At 46.3% G+C, this 27,199-nt stretch overlaps 1 protein-coding gene and 1 long non-coding RNA gene across 2 annotated transcripts in view; one reads left to right on the top strand and one right to left on the bottom strand.

Annotated features, from left to right (window-relative positions):
• PGS1 (phosphatidylglycerophosphate synthase 1) overlaps nucleotides 1–27,199 on the top strand; it is a 131,903-nt gene that overhangs the window by 467 nt on the left and 104,237 nt on the right. Inside the window, exon 2 of the mRNA XM_083727580.1 lies at nucleotides 701–825. Coding sequence (XP_083583706.1) covers nucleotides 701–825 — 125 coding nt within the window. The remainder of the gene's footprint in view (nucleotides 1–700; nucleotides 826–27,199) is intronic.
• LOC310839301 overlaps nucleotides 22,868–27,199 on the bottom strand; it is a 46,682-nt gene continuing 42,350 nt past the window's right edge. The window contains exons 2-3 of the long non-coding RNA XR_014561408.1: nucleotides 23,292–23,432; nucleotides 22,868–23,165 (exon numbers count right to left, since the gene is read on the bottom strand). This is a non-coding gene — a long non-coding RNA (uncharacterized lncRNA). The remainder of the gene's footprint in view (nucleotides 23,166–23,291; nucleotides 23,433–27,199) is intronic.

The raw sequence follows: 27,199 nt of genomic DNA, 5'->3' as shown, positions 1-27,199 counted from the left end.
GGACTTCAAACCTGTGATAAAATCTTGCACAGGTTTCAATAATTACTTTTAAACCCATTGAAGTCAGTAGGAGGGAAATTTCTTGTACCAGGGCCAAAGCTGATGTAAAGTTGCACTGTTGATGGGGTATGAGGCCATGGATGGATAAGACAGAGAGAGAATGGAATAAGTGGGCCGCCTGCAACTCCACAGAGTAAATGACTGAACAATTGCATGGGCTTTGTTTCAACTGGAGATGAGGTGAGGCTACGCATGTCACTGAAGTTTAATTACTCTGCTTTCTGTGATACTGGGGTATTATTTCAGTCTCCTCCTTCAGTCAGTCCTCATATTCCTGGCTACGGCCTTCTCCTGGCCATGGCTGAGACACTGCCAGCGGGTAGTCTGCCAAATGGTTATTGGAAAAGGATCCACAGGCTTGCCTCATCGCTGGATGAGAGGCTAGTTTGGCCCATTTTGCGAAAAAAAGATGTGTGTACGTATATGTTTAAAATGCTTCCCCAGCCGCTACCAGGAAGGAAGTCAGAGATATGAACTCTGTTGCTGGGAAGATTGGTCCAATCTCGCTTGTAGTGACAAGCCTTCACGGCAGAGCTGACCCCAACTCCCAGCGTAACTGCATAAAATGTGTTTTATGAGCTCCATAAACCTCCTCCTCTTTGTGGTTGACGCATGATGTCTTGTTCTTTGAGATCTATAGGCCGTTTGGAACCGGGACAAGATCAACACAATGCAAATGAATGTAGATCAGCTTTTCCCGCAGAATCCAGACTGCCCCTCTTATTTACCTGCTCTGCCCACTTCCTTGGCTTGCCTCTCTGTACGGTAAGACCTCCCTGGGGTGGGTCAATGTTATTAACATACAACCACATATGTGTACATCGGGTACTTTTCTGTGTCTGCCTGCACCCTTGAAAAGCACACACTTTGGCACAAAGAATCACTCCTTGCTGCTCCTGCTCTCTTGCCCCCCTTGTACCATGGAGCCCTATAAAGTCAGTGAATGAACCATAAACAACCCATCCTACAGCTACATCTCACCCCGTGGCAAGGGCCAGATGTTAACAGTCATGCTTTATTTATTGCTTTTATTTCCTCCCAGTTCCAGTAAGTTGTCCTCCTGCCCAAGTGGCTCATGATTAGGCAGCAAGAGGCCTCTAATCTTGCCGATCTGATTTACTGTCACTGAGAATAGCCACTTCCCGTTACTGGGCCCAGGCTTGGGAACACAGTCAGCACTGCTGAACCACAAACCTATCCCGCCCTACTTGTACCTTCTTTCCTGGTAACTTCACCAGCCTGTAAATGTTGGCTGGGCAAGGCAAAGAGAAGGGCCTGGGGAGAAAAGGCGTGCTAGCACCTGGGTGAGTGGCAGTGAAAGGGGAGGGAGAGGGAGGGGAGGCTTAAAAAGGCAGGGGGTGACCAGTAAGGCAGTAAACTGCATACAATTACAGGCTCCACAAGGTGGGATATGGCATACCCTCCAATATTTCTCCTGTGAAAATAGGGAGGTCCCAGTCAATATTATTGTTATTATTATTTGTACCCCATCCATCTTACTGGGTTGCCCCAGCCACTCTGGGCAGCGTCCAACATATATAAAAACATATAACATATAATAAAACATTAAACATTTAAAAACTTCCCTATACAGGGCTGCCTTCAGATGTCTTCTAAAGGTTGCACTTATCTTCTTGGCTTGGGGGTTGCACAACTCCATACCCTCCAACATTTCTCCAATGAAAATAGGGATGTCCTAAGAGAAAGCAGGACATTCTGGGATCAAATCGGAAACCAGGACAGCTTCTGTAAGTCCAGGACTGTCCCTGGAAAATAGGGACACTTGGAGGGTCTGATATGGGGGGCAGGACAGGGTACAGGGTATGCTGGCAGCAGCACACAGTCCAGTCTCACTCACCACTTTCCAGCTGTTCCAAACCACCAGGGATGTGTACACACCATACATTTAAAGTTCATGACTTCCCCTGAAGAACTCTAGAAATTGTAGTTTGTTAAGGGTGCTGGAAATGGTAGCTTTGCAAGAGGTAAAGCTGCATTTCCCAGGATTCTTATGGGGAAAGTCATGTGCTTTACAGGTATGGTGTGTACACAGCCTACGTGTCTCCCATGCACTCATTAAAAGCTTTTGGGAGTAAGCAAGGGTGCCTGAGGTCCTGCTCCCACTTTGCAACAGGAGAGAAGGGTGCCCATCAGGAACTCAACCCACATCTCTTCCTCCTGAACCAATCAGAACGAGAGCAAAGCCACACAGACCCTTGCGAAGGTGCAGAGGCTTTCTAGTAGGGCCTGTCCTCACATTCATTACAAGACTTTCCGGGCAACAACCTATTTATTGAGCATTCGTCCTGATTTGATTGCAGGCCGATTAGATGATGCAGGCTAGTTAACGAGCATTCAATCTGATTTGTTTGTGAGGAAGTTAGATGATGTTGCATCAAAGCACATGTTAGTCTTCATGTTCCTTATCGCAAAAGGTCTGGTCTTTTGGGGAAGCGGGTTTCTGTGCATGATTTCTCTATCAAGTATAATTGGGCAACCTGAATCTGCCAGTGTGAGATTGAATCCCACCCCCAAATAGTGACAGTCTGGACGTGCCCTAAATTAGTATAGGGATAGGGTAGGTGATGGCTTTTCCACTTTCTCTGGAGTAAACCTAGGACCAGAGGAACAAGAAGTACTTTGCACACTTTGTCTGGCTTTCTTGACAGATGTTATTGTGAGCTGACTGGCAGAACAAGATCTTTCGTCTTGTGTTTGGACTCTTGTAGATTACAGCCCTTTCCAAATACATCCCAAATACATGTAGTGTAAAGTTTAGAGCGTCAGATTAGGGCTAAGGAAACACAGGTTCAAATTGTCATTCAGACATGCAGTTCCCCGAGTGACCATAGGGCTAATTATCCGTTCTTACTCTGGCCTACCTCACAAGGTTGTTGTAAGAATAAAATATAGGGTGAGTAATTTAGAGAACAGTGTACACTGCCCCAAGCTTAATGTAGGATTAAAAACATGCAAGAAAATCTAATTTTGCCTTTAAGGCGTAGGATAAAGCTGTGCTAAATATAATGAATGATTTTATCTGAGGCTTCCCCCCAGTGTTTAAGATGTTACCTTCCTGGAAAGAACAACAGCAGTCTGGGTGTGTGCATGTGAATTCCATTTGTGTGTGTTTCCCACTTGTTTTGTAGTAGATTGTTCACCCGTGTTTTGTGATAAGGAAGTTGCAATTTCTGAGCAAAGTACATTATTTTTCTTCCGGGAAACACACATTACAAAGGCTCCTATCTTCTGTAGATAGGAGGGTGTGTATTGAGATTGCACTGGTATCACACACACTGCACCTATTATGTGCAACTGGTGACAACACAATTTCTCACCTCTGCTCCTTTCCATTTAATTAGTTGCTCAGCCAAACCATGTTAAGAATCATTTTATTTTATTTTGGCATTTGGAGGCGAGAAGGAAGCATTCTTTCAATTAGGTCTCCTAAGGCACTCTCAGCCGTTAGATCATCTGGTGTTAAATTCGTGGAGGACAGATCTAGTGACGGCTGTAAGCCACGATAGCTAAATGGAACCTCCTTGATCAGTGGCAGTGTACCTCTGGGCAGCAACTACTGGGGTGGGACAAACAACAGCTGATGACTTCATGCCTTGCTTGTGGGCTTCCCAAAAACATGTGGCTGAAACAGGATGCTGGGCTAGCAAGGCACGCTCTGTCTTCCTGTGGGTGCATGTCCCAATGCTCCAGTGCTGAAGTGTGGCATAGAAGCGCTTCCTTGTTGCTATCATTATGGGAGCTTTTTATATATGGCCATTATGTGCACACTTAGAATTACAGAATCATAGACTTGTAGAGTTGGAAGGGACAATGAGGATGATCTAGTCCTGTTCCTTGCAATGCAGGTATCTTTCACCCTTATTCAAATGTACATCCCTCTATCTATCTATCTATCTATCTATCTAAACAGCGAACACCTACAGAGTTATATCCCCCAAAGGAAAAGCTCATGTTACGCTTACATTGTAGTGTTGTGCGTAGGTGCTTCACAAAATGAATAGACATGTATGGCTAAACTGGAGTTAAAACACACGTCCAGTGATTGTACAGAGAGGTCCTCAAACAAATTTCCTCGCATAAATGCTCAAGGCTGAAATGTATTCTCAAATCCCTTGGTGCCAGGCTCAAAGGTTTCAGGAGCCAGCATAATATTTTAGGCAATACCCCTGTACACAGAGGGAAACATGGATCTTGGCTGTGGGGAAGGGCATTGTTGGATAATAAGGTGTAGAACCTGTGGTTCTCCAGTTGTTTCTGGACTACAACTCCCATAATCCTTGACTACTGACCATATCGGCTGGGTCCGGTGGGAGATGGAGCCCAGCAACATCTGGAGGGCCACGGGTTCCATACACTGATATGTGTGTGTTGCTTATTGACTTGTAGAACTTGCTTGCAATACCACATAGTTTGTCAAAGTAGTCTTGTGTTGAAGAACCTGCTGAAACACCTGAGGAGCAGAGGAACAATCAGTTTCCTTAAAGGTTCTCTTCTGCATCCCATCATTCTGGCCAGTAGCATTAGGGTACTTCCAGACAAAAACACTATTGCAAAAACTGTACTGCTCATGCACACCCCTTTTTTGTGCACTGTTCACATGGTATCATCATCAAATGCCTGCACATACTTAAAAAACTACAACATTTAATCCAGATTTCTCCTTACCACAGAAAAGCGTTAAGCCATCTATAGGCATATCAGAATTTTCACAACCCAGTTCTGAAGAGCTGTTCTCTTAAGATTGCAACGCCTTGGAAACTGTAATTGCAATAAAGTACATATGCCAGGACTTACTTTCTTTCTTTCTTTCTTTCTTTCTTTCTTTCTTTCTTTCTTTCTTTCTTTGCAACACCTGTGCAACACCCCTTTTGTTAGAACAGTCGTATAGTAGTATGGCTAAATATCAGTCTTAAGGAAGACCTCTTAAAAAAAAAAAATGAAAAGGAAATGAATGTTCTCTCCTCCTTCAAAGTTTCCATTTTGTCCATAGTGAAATTAAATAGCTAGGGGCTGTTATTCCTGTGGCACTTCCTGTGGGGATTTTCATTTTAATCTGTGTTTGCACAGATACAGAATCACCTGCAGGCTCATCGTGAACAGGAAAAGGTAGCGGAGGGTGGCAGAGGGCCTAGGAAGCATTGTGTGAAAACATTTCCTCAAGGATTGCCCACCTGTATAAGTAGGAAGCACTGGAATGACTAAGACCAGATAATGGGATGGAGGATAGTGTCCCAATTGTGCCTACAGGGAAAAAATGGATCCGAATGACCGACTTGCAACCAGTACCACCTGTTTGAAAGCATCCGTAGTCCCTGTTCCACCGAGCATGTAATGGTTTGTTCTCTGAGGTGCGTCTCCCCAGAGTTACACCTAGCAGATGGGGTGTATTATCAGTCTGTGCATGTATGTGTAACCTACGCTTCGTGGAAGAAGCCTTGCAGAAGCAATGATGGCCAGGAAACCTCGCTGCTGTGCTTGGCTGCAATCGGTTACAACATCGCACACCTCTGCCTGTGAACCAGAGGCAGTTCCTGGAACTGAGGCTTGGCAACACCAAAGTGAATCTTACATATAGCTTCAATTATTGATTAGGAGGAAGGCCTGCCCCCTCCCCAACACGCAGCGGGGGCACGGCAGGCACATAGCTTCTCCGGGATGTATTTATCACAGAAGGGAATGCTAAATCAATAAAGCAGAGCTTTGAAAAACAGCGGAGGCGCTCCACTGCCTTGCTGGAGGCTGAATCTCTTCTGTGCGTGTTGGGATTCTGGAGCAGGGAAATCCCTTGAGGAGTAACCCCACGCTCACCTCTCAGCTCTTCTGAAGCAGCAGGACAGAGCACAGGGTCCCAGAGCAGGCAAGGGGCAATAGAAATTAATCTTGGAGGCTCATGCAGCTTTGGTGAAGCTTCAAATTATTCATGGCTCAGACCTGAAGCTCCAAACATGCACACAGAACAGGCCTGCTGGTTTCAGAGTCAGACCCAGCTGTGCACCACCCCACTCCCCAAGCTAGGAAAACCACAAACACAAAGCCTTGTCAGTTTTACCAGAAATCAGAGACGGGAGAAAGTGAATGAAATCTCCCTGGGCCAGGCTAGAATACAGTCACACCTTGGATTACAGATGCTGCAGGTTGCATGCTTTCGGGTTGCGCACTACGTCGAACCCGGAAGTACCAGAATCGATTACCTCTGGGTTTCGGCGCTTGTGCATGCACAAAGACACTAAATTGCGCTTTGCACATGCGCAGGAGCACTGAATTGCAACCCGTGTGTGCGCAGACGCAGTGCTGCGGGTTGCGAACGTGCCTCCTGCACGGATCACATTTGCAACCTGAGCGTCCACTGTAATATCTATGGGACTGTATCTTGATTCTGTTGCAAGACAGAATGAGCTCACACAAAGTTACTGGAATGAGCTACCGCAAAGCAGGAAAAGCCTCTGTACACACTCCCATTTGTTCCCACTGCGCTCCCACTGATGGCTTGGGAAATGGTGTACACACAACCTTTGCCACAATCCATATCTTGCCTGTACTTATCTTGTTGTTTCTCATGAAACACACCGTTTTGATGTGTTTTCTCGCAAACCAGCTATGCTGTGAAATGAGAAAAATAATGACCAAGCTTTGTTTGAAGCTGATAATTCACAGAAATTGAAACAAGAAAGATTCTCTCATGATTTTTCTCCCCTTTTAATGCACTTCTGATTTCGGCCAAAGTTGTTTTTTTTTATCACAGTCAAATCAGCCTATGACTTAAAACCCACTAACAGACGCAGCTTACATAGGATGTGCACATGTAGTGGATTGAAGCAATAAAATGGACTATCTATCACATCAGTCTGTGGGTTGGGGATACCATTATTCACCACTCTTCCCTTGGTTTAGAATTTCCTGAAAGGAAGAAACTAGAAAATCAAATGAAAAACGTCCTTGCAATTTGCTTTCCCACTAATGGTGGGGAGGGGAGAGAGAGCTTTTCTTGCAAATAGTGGACACCAGCTTGGAGTAGTCCAGCACATTCTGTCACCTTGGGGTTCCTCCCTCTCACTCCTACCTCACTTACTGGCATGGGGGGGGGGGGGAATCCAGCCTCAGAGCCCAGCAAATTCTGCCTTCATGTTCTCTCTGCAATCTTTTTTAGCCTCTATTTATTGTCACACATATACAGATCCCACCACAAGTTAACTGGCTTAAGACACAGCTCCTTCCTTCATCACAAACTGCGGTGAGGTTTGTATAAATCTCAGACTCCACCTAGGTTTACATCCTTTCTTGTGGGCTGAGCGTTGCCAGCAAAACACTTGCACTGTACTAGTATTGAAATGAGTGGCTCATTTGAACTACCACCAGTCGTAGAATCATAGAATCGTAGAGTTGGACGGGATCCCAAGGGTAATCTAGTCCAGCTCTCTGCAATGCAGGAATCTCAGCAAAAGCATTCGCGGCAGATGGCCATCCAAACTCTGCTTAAAAACCTCCAAGGGAGGAGAGTCCACAACCTCCAGAGGGAGACTGTTCCACAGTCGAACAGCTCTTACTGTCACAAAGTTCTTCCTGTTTAATCAGAATCTCCTTTCTTGTAACTTGAAGCCATTGGTTCAAATCCTACCCTACAGAGCAGGAGAAAACATTCTTCAGCCCCCTCTCCCACCACAACCTATTTACTGAGCATTCATCCTGATTGCCTTGCACAATGCTTATCCAGAGGTTAGATTTACCTCGTCTTTCTTAAGTATTTGTTCAGATTTGTTTGTCATACGACGATGAGCATTCATCCTGGTTTTCCTGCAGAGTGTTCACACATCTCCCTGTTAATAATTTGTTCCTCTCACACTTTTCAGTTCATTTCCCTTTCTTCCTAGCCGCAAAAAGTTGGGTTTGTTGTGCTTGGACAGCACAGCCCTTTCATTCAATTTAAATGCACAAGCCCAAAGTTCCAGTGTGTGCCTAGAATCCCTCTGACAAAATACCGAAGTCTTTCCCAAATTGCCTCTAGCACAGCAGTAGGCAGTTGCTATGCACTTACAGGTTGTGCAGTAACTGTTAGAAAGGCAAACGAAAAGCCCTACTCTATTTTGCATATTGTTTTTTCCCTCGCTGCACCAGGGCAAGCAGCACTAGGGCCTGTTTCTCTTATCCTCTAGCAAGGTGTGAAGTACTGTGTGTTAAGGAGGAGGACTCTGGAGACCTCAGAATCTCTCTTCAGACAGTCAACTTGAATGTTGAGTTTCTGGTCCTGTGGGAGGTTGATCAGGGTGGCTTCACAAAGCAGTCTTGGGAAATTAAGGACAAACACCCCCTGCTTTTCTCAAAAAAATATGTGTAAATTTGGCTGGTGGGAGGAAATATTTAACTCTTCCTGTTCTCCTTGATTATTATTTTTAAAAAATATTTATATACCACCTTTTCCTCCAAGGAGCTCAAGAACGGGCACACAGTCTTCCTCTCCCCACTTTATCTTGACAACAACCCTGTGAGGTAGGTTTGGCCAAGAGACAGTGACTGGCCCAAGGTCACCCATTGAGCTTCGTGACTGAGTAGGGATTTGAACCCTGGTCTCCCAGGTTCCAGTCCACCTCTCTACTGTAACTGTATCTCCTGGGTCATTTCTCCCTCTATATCTCCCTTTTAATTTACTGGGTTCTTTTTGTTGTTACTGTCACTCTCCCTCCCCTCTTAAGTCCCAAGACTGGGAGAAGTCCACTGCAGAGCAAAACGGCTGAGAGATGGGGTAGTATGTGTGCATGGAAGGGGTTACACGCTCCTCCCACCTGTCACTTCTTTCCTATTAGACGCGGGCGGCGCTGTGGGTTAAACCACAGAGCCTAGGGCTTGCCGATCAGAAGGTCGGAGGTTCGAATCCCCGCGACGGGGTGAGCTCCCGTTGCTTGGTCCAGCTCCTGCCAACCTAGCAGTTTGAAAGCACATCAAAGTGCAAGTAGATAAATAGGCACCGCTCTGGTGGGAAGGTAAACAGCGTTTCCTTGCGCTGCTCTGGTTCGCCAGAAGTGGCTTAGTCATGCTGGCCACATGACCCGGAAGCTGTGTGCTGGCTCCCTTGGCCAATAAAGCGAGATGAGCGCTGCAACCCCAGAGTCGGTCACGACTGGACCTGATAGTCAGGGGTCCCTTTACCTTTACCCTGCGGGTGGCACTGTGGGCTAAACCACAGAGCCTAGGACTTGCCGATCAGAAGGTCAGAGGTTCGAATCCCCGCGATGGGGTGAGCTCCCATTGCTTGGTCCCTGCTCCTGCCAACCTAGCAGTTCGAAAGCACATCAAAGTGCAAGTAGATAAATAGGTACCACTCTGGCGGGAAGGTAAACGGCATGGTCAGGGGTCCCTTTACCTTTACCCTGCATTGATACAAATCTTCAGACATGCATATGTGTTTAATTCATATTTGTATGGGGTGGGGGAGTGTAGTTTCACTATAAGTCCCCCTTTTCACATTTGGCTGTAGAAGAATGCATGACTCATTGCTGGATAGCAACGGACCTGGCTTTTTCTTAATGTTGTATATTAGGAACTGAATGATTTACCAGATGCACTCTGCAAGAGAAATTGGGGCAAGGTGGACTTCTCCTTGTCCTCCAGTCCTGGAACATTTGGCACTGATGTATCTTGATGCTTCTTATACTCTGTTTGTGACTCACAATGATCCAGTTTTATTATAGGCTAAAATCCTTTCTTTTGCAAGCCGGCAGATAACTCATGAAAGAGGTACAAATCTTTGTGAAATGGATCTCGATTGGTTATGCACAGACTTCTTCCTGGCCATTGGCCCTTCTCCTTCCTTGCCATTGTTGGGAGCTTTGCTTCTTTCCATATTGTCACGAACTGGCATGAGAGCAGGCTGGGGATGGAGAAGGAGAGGTTGGTGTAGGAAGTATTCATGGGACAGTGGAGGGTGGTGAGGGGATGGAGGTCAATACACAGGAACCAGAGCAGCAGGACCCATGCTTTAGGACAGGGGTCAGCAAACCTTTTCAGCAGGGGGCCAGTCCATTGTTCCTCAGACCTTGTGGGGGGCCACGCTATATTTTTTGGGGGGGAGAACGAATTCCTGTGCCCCACAAATAACCCAGAGATGCATTGTAAATAAAAGCACACATTCTACTCATGTAAAAATACCAGGCAGGCCCCACAAATAACCCAGAGATGTATTTTAAACAAAAGGACACATTCTACTCATGTAAAAACACGCTGATTCCCAGACCATCTGCGGGCCGGATTGAGAAGGCAATTGGGCCGGATCCAGCCCCCAGGCCTTAGTTATCCTATTCATGCTCTAGGAGGCTGAGGCTGTTTCCTTATGAGTGAACTTACTGCCTAGTAAATGCTACTACTCTTCTATCCCAACTTGAGTTCTTCCCATCTTCCCCTTCCCCCACTACAATCCATCTAATTTATCAGAATACACACAGAGAGACATATTTTGCATAGATTAAGAAATATATATACCGGTATATAAATCCAGCCTACGATCATGGGATTAAGAAACGTGTCTATGGGAAAATATGGAGGAATGCATGATAGCAATGAAACAAACATGAAATGAAATGATGTGCTAGTTTGGGCACAACCTTAAGACACTGGTTATTCCTCCCTCCTGTAGCAAATGATATTTTACCCTCTGTGGTTTCCTGTCCTGCAAAGATGTTTGACTGCACCCATTTGAATGGGTGGCTCGAGCTCTATCCAGATTCTGGATCTCACCCCAAAAGGGGGTAGAATCAGCACACCACCTGTTACCCACTCCTCCTCCTTTGCTCCTAAGAGATTGAGCTACTGAGATAGCAGGTTGCACAACCTAGTCCTGCAATTTCAGGTTAATAACGCAACCTGTTAGAATGGAAGCCATTCCAGGTCCACAGTGTGGATTGGGGTTGTTGTTGTTGTTTAGTCGTTTAGTCGTGTCCGACTCTTCGTGACCCCATGGACCAGAGCATGCTAGGCAGTCCTGTCTTCCACTGCCTGTTGTCTTTGTCCATGGGGTTTTCTTGGCAGGGATACTGGTGTGGCTTGCCGGTTCCTGCTCCAGTGGACTGGGATACATACATGTAAGCTCACAAGCAAGCAGAAGCCACTGCCTGCCTCCCAGAGTTGCCCTCTCTTGGAAATCACACTGATGCAGCATACGCCTGGTTCGGGGTGGGGTGCGGGATAGGAGCATTTTAAATCTGAGTAAAGGAGGTTCTGGCAGCTATTATTGAAATGCAAAATAAGCTGGGGTGTGCACATCTACAACTGCCCCCAAAGGCTGCCCAGCCAATTGGCTCAGCTCTCTTGATATCAACTTAGATATTTTATCTGCCCACAATTTGCAGCACTGAGGACAGGCATTTGTATGTTAGGTATGTGACTGGGAAAATTGGGAAAGTGGGTGAAATCTTCCTGAGATAAAGCTGGAATGTGATGGGACCCCAAGATCTCCTGCAATGCTTTTGCAAAGTTTTTTGCAGATAAAATCGCTCAGATTCAGAAGGAGGTAGACTCCACTGTGGGAGCAGGGCCAGGGCGGGAGAGTGCTAGAGTTCTGTTTGGTCCTGCTACATGGGATCAATTCCAATCTGTTACCTCCGAGGATGTGGACAGGCTGCTTGGACGAGTGAAACCGACCACCTGTCTCCTTGATCCTTGCCCATCCTGGCTGATAAAAGCGAGCCGGGAAGGGCTGGGCGATGGGCTCTGCGGGGTGGTGAATGCTTCCCTCTGTGAGGGAGCCTTCCCAGACCCGCTGAAAGAGGCGGTCATTAAACCGCTTCTTAAAAAAACATCTTTAGACCCGGCCAATTTGGCCAACTATCGCCCAGTCTCAAATCTGCCATTCTTGGGCAAGGTGATTGAGCGGGTGGTTGCTGAACAACTCCAAGCACGCCTGGAGGAAACGGACCATTTGGATCCCTTCCAATCGGGATTCAGGCCTCACCATGGGACTGAAACTGCCTTGGTCGCGCTGGTTGATGATCTCCGGCGGGCTAGGGACAAAGGTGAGAGCTGTTTCCTAGTTCTGCTGGATCTCTCAGCGGCCTTTGACACCATCGACCATAACATCCTTCTGGACCGTCTAGAGGGGCTGGGAGCTGGGGGCACTGTCATACAGTGGTTCCGCTCCTTCCTCCTGGGCCGTGTCCAGAAAGTGGTGGTGGGGGGTGAGTGTTCAGACCCCTGGGCTCTCACTTGTGGGGTGCCTCAGGGTTCTGTCCTCTCCCCCATGCTTTTTAATATCTATATGAAGCCGCTGGGAGAGATCATCAGGGGGTTTGGACTGGGTGTTTATCAGTATGCAGATGACACCCAGCTCTACCTCTCCTTTAAATCAGAACCAGTGAAGGCGGTGAAGGTCCTGTGTGAGTGCCTGGGGGCGGTTGGAGGTTGGATGGCGGCTAACAGATTGAGGTTGAATCCTGACAAGACAGAAGTACTGTTTTTGGGGGACAGGAGGCGGGCAGGTGTGGAGGATTCCCTGGTCCTGAATGGGGTAACTGTGCCCCTGAAGGACCAGGTGCGCAGCCTGGGAGTCATTTTGGACTCACAGCTGTCCATGGAGGCGCAGATTAACTCTGTGTCCAGGGCAGCTGTCTACCAGCTCCACCTGGTACGCAGGCTAAGACCCTACCTCCCCGCGGACTGTCTCGCCAGAGTGGTGCATGCTCTAGTTATCTCACGCTTGGACTACTGCAACGCGCTCTACGTGGGGCTACCTTTGAAGGTGACCCGGAACCTGCAATTAATCCAGAATGCGGCAGCGAGACTGGTGACTGGGAGTGGCCGCCGGGACCACATAACACCGGTTCTGAGAGATCTGCATTGGCTCCCAGTACGTTTCCGAGCACGATTCAAAGTGTTGGTGCTGACCTTTAAAGCCCTAAACGGCCTCGGTCCTGTATACCTGAAGGAGCGTCTCCACCCCCATCGTTCAGCCCGGACTCTGAGATCCAGCGCCGAGGGCCTTCTGGTGGTTCCCTCATTGCGAGAAGTGAGGCTACAGGGAACCAGACAGAGGGCCTTCTCGGTAGCGGCGCCCGCCCTGTGGAACGCCCTCCCATCAGATGTCAAAGAGATAAAGAATTACCTGACGTTCAGAAGACATCTTAAGGCAGCCCTGTTCAGGGAAGTTTTTAATATGTAATGCTGTACGGTTTTTAACACTGATTGGGAGCCGCCCAGAGTGGCTGGGGAAAACTCAGCCAGATGGGCGGGGTATAAATAATAAATTATTATTATTATTATTATTATTATTATTATTATTATTATTATTATTATTTTGCATTTCATCCAAGCTCGTGCTTGCATAATGTTGCTTCAGGGAAGGAGTGATCTGCCTCCAAGTATATTTTAGGTGGAGGGGCTTGTCTCTGGAAGCTGTGAAGTGATGCTCAAAGAGTGCCCTTTCCTCCCCTCTGATTAATCACCATAGCCAGATCCTAGCCGTCTTGGCTTTCCTATCCCGCCTCTTTGCTTAGACATTGAGCATTGCATTTTTCCAAGGCTGGGCAGTTTTCCGTCCTGATGTTTTTGATGAATCTGATCCGCAATAGTATGCCACCGGCTAACCTGTTCATGTGCCATTGCCGTTGCCATGGCAACCCCCTCCCACCTGCCACAACAACTTTTCCAGTAAAACCCCTGCAGAAATCTGGGCTTCCCGACAGACCCGCCCCCTGGCTGCATACTGGATGGTGGTGATGGGGGAGAGGAAGAGGATTTGTTGTTTGCTGCCTTAACCCTTTGCAGGCTGAGGTAAAGAAATGAGGTGGTTTGATCAGCTTGTGGGTATTTAGATGATAATCCAGGAATACCAGCACTGAGCATTTATCTGGTTAAGGGGAGAAATACAGTCTCCTCAGCTGCCTTTGACTCCAGGTCTGGGATAGCCACCCTCAAGCCTCTCAGGCCTGTTTTAATCAGTTCCATTTTCCTGGCTCACCACCCGCAGTTTTCTAGTTCGCAAAAATTAAGAATGGTGCAGATGAGTGTAAATGCAAATATAAAAGTTTAGGTAAATTGGTAAACAACCAGTGTGGTTGTTGACTTCTCGGGAACAGAACAAACAAACTGCATTTACTGGGAGAACATTTCCCCAGTAAAAAGAAATGAATAGTAAGTTTTTCAGGAGACAAAACCTCCTTCAATAATTTTCTTTCCAGTCAGTGGCGTAGCGTGGGGGGTGCAGGGGGGGGCTGTCTGCACCAGGCGCAACATCTGAGGGGGGGGCGCGCTGGGGGTGCGTGCTAAAATCCACAGGTTAGGGGGTGCAAATTACTTGCCTTGCCCCGGGTGCTGACAACCCACGCTACGCCACTGTTTCCAGTTCAAAGGCCTGGTGGACAATGGGGCTTCACCAATCACACCACCATTATAAAGTTGCAGGGTCAGGATGAGCTGATTTCTGTCTTTACTACAGCAGCTCAGTTCTGTATCGTAGCTAATAGTCTTAGATATGCCAAACCATATCTAAGTTTAGCAAGAGGAATGAAGTGCAAGTGACAAATAAGGCTGCTTGTGGTAGGGGAAAGCTTTTGATCCAGTTGTATACACTGCAATATTTCCCTTGAAGGAAACTAGTACACCGAGTGAATGGGGACGTTGTGGTGGGAGGAACGGTGCCAAAAGACGGAAGCATCTCAAGCTGCTGTCGAAGTTCTTTCTCCAAAGACTGCCTCTTGCTGTGTCTTGTCCGGTCTAGGGGACCAGTCAGAGGCAGGAGGAGGAGCTGAAGTCCCCAAGTGGGATCATGCCCATACGCTTCTGTGTTTACTTCCATGTGGCATCAGCAGTTGACGCAACCTGCCAGCCTCTGAAAAATTGATATTCTTGTTTGGTATGGATTTACCCAGTACAGATGTCAAAAGGCTGGTGCTGTGTCAGGGAAATCACTATACGTTATGTGACAAGGATGTAAATCTAGGCAGGTAGCTTGGTTCAGCATTAAGAGAAGGGGTTGACAGTCCCCAGCTCTGTTTTGGGAAAGAGGGGTAGTATGTTGGTAGAAAAAGAGGGGGAGGATTTCTGGAGGGAACTATTGGGAGTGTCCATGGACCACTGGTACCAAACTATGTGGGAAACCATCCTAGTAGAAAAACTATCATGGGGACAAACAAAGGAGGATGCTTTCACCCCAGTCTGGATCCCCTTTATTGCATATGCAGGCCAACAAGACAATAACCGCTCCCTGCCCCCCACCAACATATAAATCAATATGGCTAACTAACCCAGCAACAACAACACCTCTCTCACACACAATCAAAACACACTGCAACAAATCAACCACAACCAACCATGTCCTGGGCCCTCTGATCTCTCACTGCACAAGCAAAAATAAGACACCTATCTACACTGACAAAAAACTCCACTCATACTCTGTAAAGAACAATAGTTTACTGCAGGGGTCAGCAAACCTTTTCAGCACGGGGCCGGTCCACTGTCCCTCAGACCTTGTGGGGGGCTGGACTATTTTTTTTGGGGGGGGTGAACGAATTTCTATACCCCACAAATAACTCAGAGATGCATTTTAAATAAAAGCACACATTCTACTCATCTAAAAACACGCTGATTCCCGGACCAGTCCGTGGGCCAGATTTAGAAGGCGATTGGGCTGGATCCGGCCCTCGGGCCTTAGTTTGCCTACCCATGGTTTACTGCCTCCTTCCCCTCCTTTTCCATACCCTTTCTTTATTTTCTTCCCCTCTCTCTTCCTGCTTCTCTTTCCCCCGCAACCATACATTGCCTACAACAAAAATGTCTCAAACTGACCATAACTGACCTGCATGAAAGATTCTGTGATTTGAAAACAGAGGGGGAAATACAGGGGGAGGATTTGGTAGGCAGGGTTGCCCTGGGATCTGTCACAGTGAGCTATTCCAGTGCATTTGCTCCAGAGAGACCGCTTACCAAAGCAAGCAAAAAAAGAGCCACAGTCTTCTAAAACCCAGGCCACCCCCCCAAGCCATGCTGTGGACTCCCGCCTTCTCTTGTGCAATGTCCCTACAGTGCAACCTCCCTGCCTTCCTCTTCCACCTAGAGCCAGTGATGGTCAGAGATGTAAAGTGCTTTAATTGTTTTCTCTGCGGCCCTGGGATGAATAATTGAGAGGCCTTTGAGGAGAATTAATTAAAGCTGTTATTGACAGTAAATGGCTTTTCCTAAGATGATGGAATAAATTACAGAGCTTGTGGGGGAGGAAGAGAAGCTCTATTATGTAAGCTGCTCAGGCCCATGAAATGGGAGTGGGATGGCCTAGCACATGCAGAGCCTTTAAGGAAGGACAATTGCTTCCTGCTCCTTGTGTGCTGGTCAGCCCCAGAATGCAAAATAAATGCCTCATAGTGAGAACAGCAGTGACAACTTGGGACACTTGAGTGTTCAGCTAGGAACAGTTGTTGCAAAATGAAATATACTCGGAGTTGAGAGTGGATTTCATGCTCTATTCAGCTCATAGTGGTGAGGAGGAATGGAAGTTTCCCCAGAATGTTTGCCTTATATACATTATTTACACAATAGGCCCCACGTGATTGGCTAATTCCGTGATTCTCCTGTAGGCCAATCAGGTTGCAGATTCCCTTCCACCTGGAGCTGGATTGGGTGGCTCCTGTAGACCAATCAGACTGCTGCATTCTGGATTCTATTGTTCTAGATCCAATCAGACTGCTGCATTCTGAATCCTATTGTTCTAGGACCAATCAGACTTCTGCATTCTGAATCCTATTGTTCTAGGACCAATCAGACTTCTGCATTCTGAATCCTATTGTTCTAGGACCAATCAGACTTCTGCATTCTGAATCCTATTCAACTCAGTACATAACACAAAACTAGCCAGAAAATGTAAGGGATGGGGCAGTACAAAAGAACCACACAGCTTTTGGGTCCCGTTCACTCAAGAGACCTTTAGACATTAAGGCAATGTCCTTGAAAGCAATGTGTTTATTTCTTCGCTGAAACTAGGTGCTGCAAAACATGGTAAGTCACAGTGCGCTATGGCCAATCTCACTGGGTGCAAAACATCTCTTTGGTTCACTAATGTTTTGGTCTATCAGTGTTTCTATTTTGCCACTTTGGACATGATGTGAATTGCTCTCTTGGAGTCCTTGCCTGGATTATCTGTTGTGGGTGTCCGAGGCATTTGGTCTACACGATATTCAAGGCCTTTTTGTGGTAGTGGCCCAAAGGGCCGCAATAAATGTGATAATGTGTACCCCTGTAAATCCTTGAGTGTGCTTCTAATATAGAAGTTATGGCAGCCTGTTACTTTATGAAACTGATGTTTTTGCAAGTTGCCGTCCCCCCATTGGTGCAGAAATACAGCTAATATGTGAATCACAAATATATAGCTCAAAGCTAGAACATAAGTTGCTACATGGTGCAAATGGCAACACGTAACACAGGTTCCCAACATGCACACTAACACAATGTAACAGAACACAGTGGGAATCAGAACTCAATCAGCAGAAATTGCTAGTGCTTATTGCATATGTGTATTAAACATGAAATGAGGTAATGATATATATGATGGGTGAAAATTGAAATGCTTTCTTTGAAACTTTATAATACCACTGCCTGGACCACTGGGAGAGGTTGCATTTTTGCGGAACGATCCGACTGTAACCTATTGCTTTGCAACAAACAACGTTGGACTCCTGACTCCTCACGTTTCTGAGTTTTATTGGCATAAACTCAGGAGATAAGCTAAGCCATTTTGGCTTACAGCATTTCCAGTTCTGTAGTTTTATGCATTGTTGTAGGTCAGCTGACATGCTGGTGGTGATTTATAAACCTCCTGGCATAAATAAACTACAAACTGATCCCTTCCTTATAGAACAGGAGCTTCTGGAGTATAATGCACCATCTCTGTCAACTCCCTGTTTCTTGATAGCTCACTAAGAACTTGAGGTTTGGAACTGATATTGGCAAGCATTTCACTTAATATACTCTCTAAAAGTAGACATGTGTTTCTGTGTGAGTCCCTGGTCTGGAGATGCTTCCTGACTGGCAGGAGGCAGGCCCACAGGTATAACTCATAGAGAGGCACAACAGACAATCTCTTCTTGATGCGGGAAATTCTGCTGCATCTCTACATCAGGTAAGATTGGTACAGTCAATCCTATTCGGAGTATAGAGGGGGCAGAATTATTTTTCTCGAAGGGAAGAGAACTGGAAATTTGTGTGGTCAGTGAAAAATTCTAAGGCAGCGACTGCAGACTGAGCAGGTAACAGTGTGGCAGAATGGAAACGTGTGTTAAAAAGTATTATGCACTTTAATTGAGGAAGTCCTCGATATCAGGTAGCTCAAATAGCCAAGTAGCTAGTCTTAGAAGCTGATGAGAATTATTTTTTGAGGTAAAGTCTAATACTGGGCTCCCCCCCCCACACCAGCAGTTCTTGAGCTACTGTTATGCTAATTTCTTTCCCACACACCAGCAGAAAATGGGGTTTTTCTCCTGTTCCATAGGTTTGCCAAGAAAGGCTTGTGCTTCTCAGTAGAGTACAACAGACAGCGCCTGTTACGGAGCCTTGAGGCCTGGTGCTTCTTGCCAGTGGCCTAACTGTTCCATTTGATCGATGAAAGCAGCTTTTCTGAGAAACAAACATGAGAGCTTCTCAAGGGGCATTATTACAGCATGGTCACATCCCCCTCCCCTTCACTCCTTACGCCCCTGTTCTTGGCTTTTGCTAGATAACAAATGCCTTTAAATGCTTTGTGCTACACAGTGATACTAGAGGTCTTCAACTGGTTTAACTGGAAATAATGTCACTGAAGAAACCTATACAGTGGTACCTCGGGTTAAGTACTTAATTCGTTCCGGAGGTCCATTCTTAACCTGAAACTGTTCTTAACCTGAAGCACCACTTTAGCTAATGGGACCTCCTGCTGCTGCTGCACCGCCGGAGCACGATTTCTGTTCTCATCCTGAAGCAAAAGTTCTTAACCTGAGGTACTATTTCTGGGTTAGTGGAGTCTGTAACCTGAAGCGTATGTAACCTGAAGCGTATGTATCCTGAGGTACCACTGTATACTGTTCTATATACTCTCAGCACCTTAGCAACAAACTAAAAAATCAAAGCGGTTTTGAAAATTTTAAATCGACATTTTGCATGCCATGGTCTGTTTAGTTCTCAGTTCGCTCAGAGTTGTCATGGAAGGAACTGAACTTCTGCATCTTCTGATCTAGTCAGGACAGGGACTGTGTGCACATTGAAAGCACATTCCTTCCCTCAGGGAATCCTGGGAACCAGAGCTCACCCCTCATGGAGCAACAATTCCCGGTACCCTTAGCAAACTACAGTTCCCAAGGTTCTCTGCAGGAGTGGGGTGGGGAGTCTTGTGCTTTCTATGTTTGCCGTGTACACAGATAACTGTTTTCTTAGGAAGCTCCAGGCTTGAGATGGGCCTGCCCCTTCCACACAGCAGCCATCCCTGTAGGAAAGACGCAAGGAACCCAGATTGTCCCCCGATCTTCTCGTGCCACTTCAACGTCTCACCGGCCTCAGAAGCTTCTCCCATTCTCCCCGGTGCTGTTCGGAGGCCCAGGCTTGGAATGTGAGGGGAACGGCCACACATCTCTACCGAGCCCAGACAAGGATTTCCTTTCTTGCTGGCCAGGCTGTTTGTCTTGTTCTTTTGCCAGCCATTAATGAGCTCTGACAGGCCCAGCCATCGGTTTCCTATAAATCAGCCCGGTGTTAATGGGTAGGGAGCACAGCCTACAAAGCCCCTTGCTGGTAATTGCTTTGAAAATGAAGCAGCTGAGTCAGGAGGCTGAACCCCTGAGAGAAAACACCCATGGAAAGGGGTTTTCTGTTCTATGGGGGCTGCCTGAGTATGAGGGAGTGTGGGTCCTATGGAGGCAACAGACAAAGAAGAGTGAGGGAGCAAGTGCGATTCTTACCCCACAAAGCTCCTTGCGCCATTTCTGCTTTTTAGCTTTCATTGAGTGCCAGCAGGGCGCATGGTGCGCAGTGATGCTGTGAAAAAAGGGAGGGCATTTCTCTGGAATGTGGTAGTCGAGAGTTCCGCTCTCGCACCTCACAGGCGAAGTTGTAATCCTACAGTAAGCCTGGCCTAGGCCAAACATTTAGGCTCCGAAAGCCAAACAAAAGCTGCGGGAGAGCAGCTGGCAGCAGCCACGGCTACATTAAATCCACATCATCCCCAAGGCAAGTCACCACGAGTTGATCTCGCGAGGCCAATCCTCGGAGCCAGCATCTGGTAAAGAGGAGGGGGAGCTGTCTTTTCCTGGAAATGGGTCTACAGGGATCATGCCAAACCTCCTAGATTCCAGTAAGGGCAAATAAGTGAAGTGACTTTTTTTTTCCTTTCCGAAAGGCGACATGCTTCAAATCCATCTCAACTACACATTCACATCAGCCCCATTTTGAGCACATTCCTCTTCCACCATCCTTTACTTTAGCCTAGTCTCTCTTTAGCCTAGTCTCTCTGTCAAGAGATAGTTACAGGTAGGTAGCCGCGTTGGTCTGCCGTAGTCGAAACAAAATGAAAAAAAAATTCCTTCCAGTAGCACCTTTGAGACCAGCTAAGTTTGTTATTGGTATGAGCTTTTGTGTGCATGCACTCTTCTTCAGATACACTGAAAGAGAAGTCACCAGGCCCTTATATATAGTGAGAGGCTGGAGAGGGGTATAACTCAGAAGGGTGGTGGGAATGGGTGGTTGGCTGATAGGTGTGGTAAACCTGTTGACGACTGTTAACAACTGCAATTGGTGTTACAGGAAAAAGCAAGGGGTGAGATGGCTAAAAATAGCTTTGTCATGTATAATGAGATAAGAATCCAATGTCTCTATTCAGAGCAGGTCTCTCCATGGTTTTAACTTACTTTTAACTTGCAATTGGTCTTACTTTTACTTTTAAACTTACTTTTAACTTGCAATTGGTCTTACAGGAAAAAGCAAGTTAAAAGTAAGTTAAAACCATGGAGAGACCTTTTGTCAAGAGATAGTGTAGGTCACAACGGGCAGCGTTGTGATCTTATGGCGTTCAAACCAGCAATCTCTGGATCTAGTGCCCTGATGATGGTGAGGTAATCAAGACTGTGCAGTGAGGGGAAAATAAAGAGTGCTGCTCTTGGATCCCTGGGATGGATCCTCTTCTTTCCAATCCAGATAGCTCCCATGGTTATCCCTGCACTGTGCTTAAACATTCCCAGGCCAGGCTTTTCTTCTTGCCCAAGGAATTTACTTAGCATCATAGAATTGTAGAGTTGGAAGAGACCACAAGGGTTATCTAAGTGACCCCCTGCAATGCAGGAATGTTTTGCCCAATTTGGGGCTCAAACCCACAACACTTATATTAAGAGTTTCGTGCTGTGTTGACTGACACAGTTCACTTGCCTGGTATATTCCCAGCTCCCTTGGATGAGCTTTCTGGCTCCTCCTGGCTTTTGCTGTCATTTTTTCCGTGGTACTGATCACCATTTCAAGGCTGCATTCCCAGTTCCTCAGCTCCGTTTTTTCAATTCCTCTTCCTTCTACCTTGGCTGCCCCACAGCTCTGCCCTAGCTCAGCTCTCTCTTCTTTTGGAACTGACATCTCCATTCCTCTGACAGCAGGAGATGCTTCCCTACAGAGAGCTGTTGGCATTGTCTGATTGTTTATTTTGGTTATTAAAACATTTATATCCGTCTGTTTCATTAAAAAATATATCAGAGAGGTTTACAACAATTTAAAAACATGAAACAATAAAATAATAAAAAGTTAAAAGCAAGTTAAAAGCAAAAAGAAAGTAAAAACAAACATGAATAGACAGTTTTAATTGACTGCATAGTTTTGGCGGAACAGAATAGTTCAGCAGACGATTAAAAGTTGGCACAGAAGGAACTTCCTGCATTGTTGCTCTTCCTCTACCAGTGAGATCCAGTTTGTCTTCTGAGGACTCCATGCTACCGTATTTTTCGCTCCATAGGGTGTACCTGACCATAGGGCGCACCTAGTTTTCAGAGAGGGAAATCAAGGAAAAAAATATGATTCCCCCCCCTCCCCTGCTCTGGGAGCAGCGGACAGGCTGCAGGCAGCCTGTGCACTTCTCACAGACCTTCTCCTTCTTTTACGGGAGGTGGGGGAATTCCCCCATCTCCCGCAAAAGCCCGCAGAAGCCGCACACTCTTTAAAGGGTGTGTGGCTCCTGTGGGCTTTTCTATGAGGTGGGAGAAGGGCCTGATGCGGCCAGTCAGTCCCTTCTCCATCCTGGGGAAAAGCCCGCAAGTGCCGCATGGAGCTTGTGTGCGGCTCTTGGGGGCTTTCCCCGCCTGCCTCCCCCCTGCATTCGCTCCATAGGACGCACATGCATTTTCCCTTGCTTTTTAGGAGGGAAAAAGTGCGTCCTATAGAGCGAAAAATATGGTAGTTGGATTCAACATAGAATTAAGATGATCTTCAGCACACTGATTTCTCCTTCAATGGAATGTTTCCTCACTCTCCTCCCACTGTGCTCACAATCTGTTCTGGATGATGCAAGGTATGTGAGAGATGAGGAAGGGGGAAATCCTGTTACACTAATGTTAATCCTTGCACTAGAGCAATAATTTAGTTGAATATAGCCCAAACCTTTTAAAAAACATAAGAAGTACCTGTCAGATCAGGCGAATCGCCCATCTACAGCAACAGTTGATCTTTTAGGTTGTACTAAAGCACATATTTATTTAACTGCAATAGTGAGGTTACTCTCAGGACTTCTCCGGAATTGTTTAGAAATCTTTGAAACCAGCAAATCTTCAGATCAGCTGTTCCCCCATCTCTTCTTGAAATAATGGTGACAGGAAGACAGTTGTTTTTTAAGGCCAGTTTTTAATGTTGTAAATCTTTTCATTTAAGCACTATTTTGCTTAAATACAGAAAGCATTTTAGTGCTCATTAAAAGACTGATATTAAACAGTTGATAAAACGGTAGCTGCCAGAGAGTTAATATGGAAGGCGTGCCCGATGTAGCTATAGACTTGCTCGCTGGATATGTCACTGCACAGGTCTCAACCACACCTGTAGGAAATAATGGAAAAAGCAATGCCAAGGGGACCTACACCTGCAGAGTTAGTGCCACTGTTCAAAAAAGCTAGATTTTCTGTAGTCTGAAAAGACAAAAGAACCCTGGGGAAAGCGCTGGATAACAACAGCATGCAGATGCTCCATAAAATCAGAATGAACAAAGTATGGCTATTCCAAGTTAAATACCTAGTGTATCTCTGGTGACTCACCACTGATATAGGCCAGGAATGGAGTGCCTGTAGCCTTCCAGGTGCTGTTTGCTTCCAGCTCCCATCAGCCCCAGTGAGCATGATGAATGGTCAGAAATTTAGGCAGCTGCAGGCCAGTAACATCTTGAGAATCACAGGTTCCTGGCAAAGGCAAAACAGTTTTGGTTGGGGCTGGGTGTCTTCTCTACTCATGACTGTCAGCAGACTGTCAGATTGTGTGGTTGGTGGCATTGGGGTGGGGGTGGGGGCTGCTGAGAAATATGTGAGAGAAACAAGAATAACCCAAGTGCAAAGCACACTCACAACACCTTCAGACATTTTCCACTCGGCTACTAAATGCCCTGGCTTGGCTGCAGCATGGTGACCAGGTGTTATTCAAGAAGTGAAAGGTCTGTTGTCTCGCACCTTTAGGATGCAGTTGCTTCTGTTGCAGAAGCAGAACTGACACCTCACAGAGGAAACCCTCAGGGCGTGGGCTCAGGCTTACCGCAGTAGCAGCATTTAGCAACCGTGGAACCCTCTAACCCACAGCCTGGTGGCATATCTGACCTCGTGCGCCCATGAGGTGCAGACACACAGAGACACACCAGGGCTTCTGGAAGAGAGGCAAACATTGTATAGTTATGAGAGGTTACGTTTTCCTTCCAATTTATGTGCAAGCTCACTGCCAGCACTGCCAAGATGGGACAGCCCTTGAAGGAAGAGAGCGGTTCTTACTATTCACTTCCTTTCTGTTTCATGCAGCAACTGTGATCCTTTCATTACAGCGCCTGTAGAAACTCTAGATCAGTAGTGACCAATCTTTCCAGTCAGCGTGCACTAAATAAAGTCCAGAGTATAAGGTGGTGGCACTCTTAAATCAAATATGTTACCTACATTCTCCCCCTGTATATGGTACATTTTCATTTCTGGTCTAGTGAGCTACGGAGCAGGTAGTTCAGCAACGCAGCCAGGAGAGGAAGGTGGCAGGCTCTCTTGTTCCCATTCAGGCTTGTAAATCTCTCGCTGCCTATGCCATCCCTCATCTGCTTCCATCTTCATTTCACAACAGCAGGGGTGAAGGATGGCCAAGAGACGCTGTAGGGCAGGAGCAGCTAACATTTGACTTTTCAGATGTTGTTGGACTATAACTCCCATCATCCCTGACTGCTGGCCCTGCTGGCTGGGCCTGATGGGATTTGGAGTCCAACAACATCCAGAGGGCCACAAGTTAGCTACTTCTCAAGCAGAGGGGGAAAGCAGCTGGTGGTGTAGCATATTCTAAACTGCACTTACAGTCTCTATATGTGGGTGGGACCTGATCATTTGGAAATAATCACATGCTGCATTAATCAATTCTGACATAAGGAAAAACAGCTGGCATATTGTTGCATCTCTGCCAACTGTATTTTAGTAGTTCAGTAATTCCATCTCGCTATGTACGCTTGTTGCTTCATGTTTTGTCTGTCCCAAATATGAGCCCAGTGCTGTTCTTCCAACGTGCTTCGTTTGCTGGTACTGTTTTGAAACTCTGAAATAGATCGTGTAGGAGCCAGATATGCTGACATATCAATACCACCATGTGACTTATACAACCTGCTTCCCTGTCCGCTCTGATCAGCAATTCTCTAACTTAACATAAGGCAAATGCAACTTTCCCTCCCAGACAAATGTTGGGCATTTTTCCAGTGTCAGGATAACCTGATTGCAGGCTACTTTCCAAATTGTAGGTTCATAATAATGTCCTTGCATTTTTCCTCTGCTCAGGTGAATGCCGATCACTCTACACACACACACATGTGCAATGCCTTGTGGTTGTTTACATGGATTGTAATTCAGAGATGTCTAATCTCTGCAACTCTGTTATCAAAAGAGCAGACAGGCGCCTGTTCGTGTATTTTGCCAGGCAAACTGGCTGTCTCATGAATGTTTAAACTCTATAATAAAGTTGCAGAGATCAGGTTTCCACATGTCAAGGCTCCTGCTTGAAGGAAAGAAGGAGCAGGCCAGTTTAAAAAACAAGGCTCTAGGATCCTTCACGTGGCTCTCATCCTCCCTTTTACTATGTTGTCCCTGGGCTCAGTGGGAAAAGGAGTACTGCCACCTGCACTTCCATTGATCGCTTTCAAAATAACATTCAAGAAGGCTCACGATCTTCTTTTATTTGCCAGGAAGGTTGCATTGTGGCCAAGATTGAGGGTATGTGCATCAACAGGCCACTAGGTGGAGACGAGAGTTTAAGTTACCGTTAAGTGGAAAGAACTTTGAGGTCCTTGCCAGTACTGTACGGAACCAAATGAAACAAGATCGTTTGGGGAGGTTTTTTTTTAACATAGAAGAGGTTTCTTTTGCAAGATGGAACTAATGTTTTTCATTCAGTGGTCTAGAGAGCCAGTGTGATCTGGTGGAGAATGTATTAGGCTTGGACTGGGCTTCATATATCCAGGTGTCAGTGGCGGGTTCTGCTAGGGCACTACGACCCTGCAAGAATGCCAGGTGCTGACACCACATCACAGAAATGCCCAGATACACATATCCCGTGTTTGCTGCTTAGTATGTGGCATACTGGCTGCACAATACAATGCCAAATATATCTCCTCTTTATTTTCTTCCAGGGTCAAGCATATTTCCCCCCTTGTCACTTTCTGATGGGAAATGGAGCATTCTCCTAGATCATGTGAAAAAGCACCTTCCTCACACTTCCCTATTGTGGAGGCACTGGAGCAGAACGCTTTACTCAGTCTTCATTATGCAAATGTCACATGATCACTCTTTTTTGGTTTTGGACTAGTAAAACCTTAGTTCCTCCCAATTTCAACTTCCAGTCTGTGGTCACACCGTGTTAGCATTTGGCAATAGTCTGGCTCACTTTTTAAATGACTTTTATGCTGTAGTTATCTGTACAGTGGTACCTCAGGTTACAGATGCTTCAGGTTACAGACTCCGCTAACCCAGAAATAGTACCTCGGGTTAAGAACTTTGCTTCAGGATGAGAACAGAAATTGCATGGCGGTGGCACGGCGACAGCGGGAGGTCCCATTAGCTAAAGTGGTACCTCAGGTTAAGAACAGTTTCAGGTTAAGAACGGACCTTCAGAATGAATTAAGTTCTTAACCCAAGGTACCACTGTACTTGTCCCAAATGGTTGGTAGATGTGGATTTGGCTCCCACCACCCTTGAGCATCCTTTCTGAATTTCCCCTGGTCCTGCTGCATAAAATACCAACCTCTCATCTAAAACTATCTCTTTGCTTTCTTTTGACTCCATCTCATAATTCATCCTGAGCTTCCTCTCCCAAAGGCACAGATGCTCTGAGGACCAAGTGAGATGTATCATTTGGGATTTTGTGGTTGAATCTCCCACAGTTTGCAAAGGCAGCTGAAGGTAATGGCACTGCTGAATTGAACCAGGGTTGTGGCACCATGCCAATTTCATGATCTGAATTTCTCTCCCCATCCTAGTGGCAATTTGCTCTGGGAGGAAAACGTGCAGGTGTTCTTTTTCCCCATAGAGCAAAACATGCAAGGTAAATATATTTCCCCTTCTTAATTCAGTGCCTATTTTCCCAGCCACCATCACTGAACCCAGAAAGTCCTCTCCTCTCCTAGTTGTCTGGATTTTAATTTTTCTCCTGATGTCCAAAGTCACTACCCTTTTAGCTTCCACCAGTAGGTCAGGCCAGGGTTGAAAATGAAATACCCTTATTCAGGGGTGTGGGTGGGTGCTGTTCCTACAGTTGAAGAAGTTCTTCTGACTCTAAAAGGGGATGTTGTGGCTTTTCTCTGCAAGGAGATCTTCCACGACATGCCCACCAGGCAGACAAGGCTGACGTAGCATGACCAACAGATTTGTAAAACAAATGCTGGGAATGTACAAGGCTTTTAGGGAAAACCCTGGCTTCCAGTGATTCTCTGAAAGTGCTTTCCAAG

The sequence above is a fragment of the Podarcis gaigeae genome (assembly GCF_964106915.1).
Source record: "Podarcis gaigeae genome assembly, chromosome: 2".
Taxonomy (NCBI): domain Eukaryota; kingdom Metazoa; phylum Chordata; class Lepidosauria; order Squamata; family Lacertidae; genus Podarcis; species Podarcis gaigeae.
This window is presented reverse-complemented; position numbering and strand designations above follow the sequence as displayed.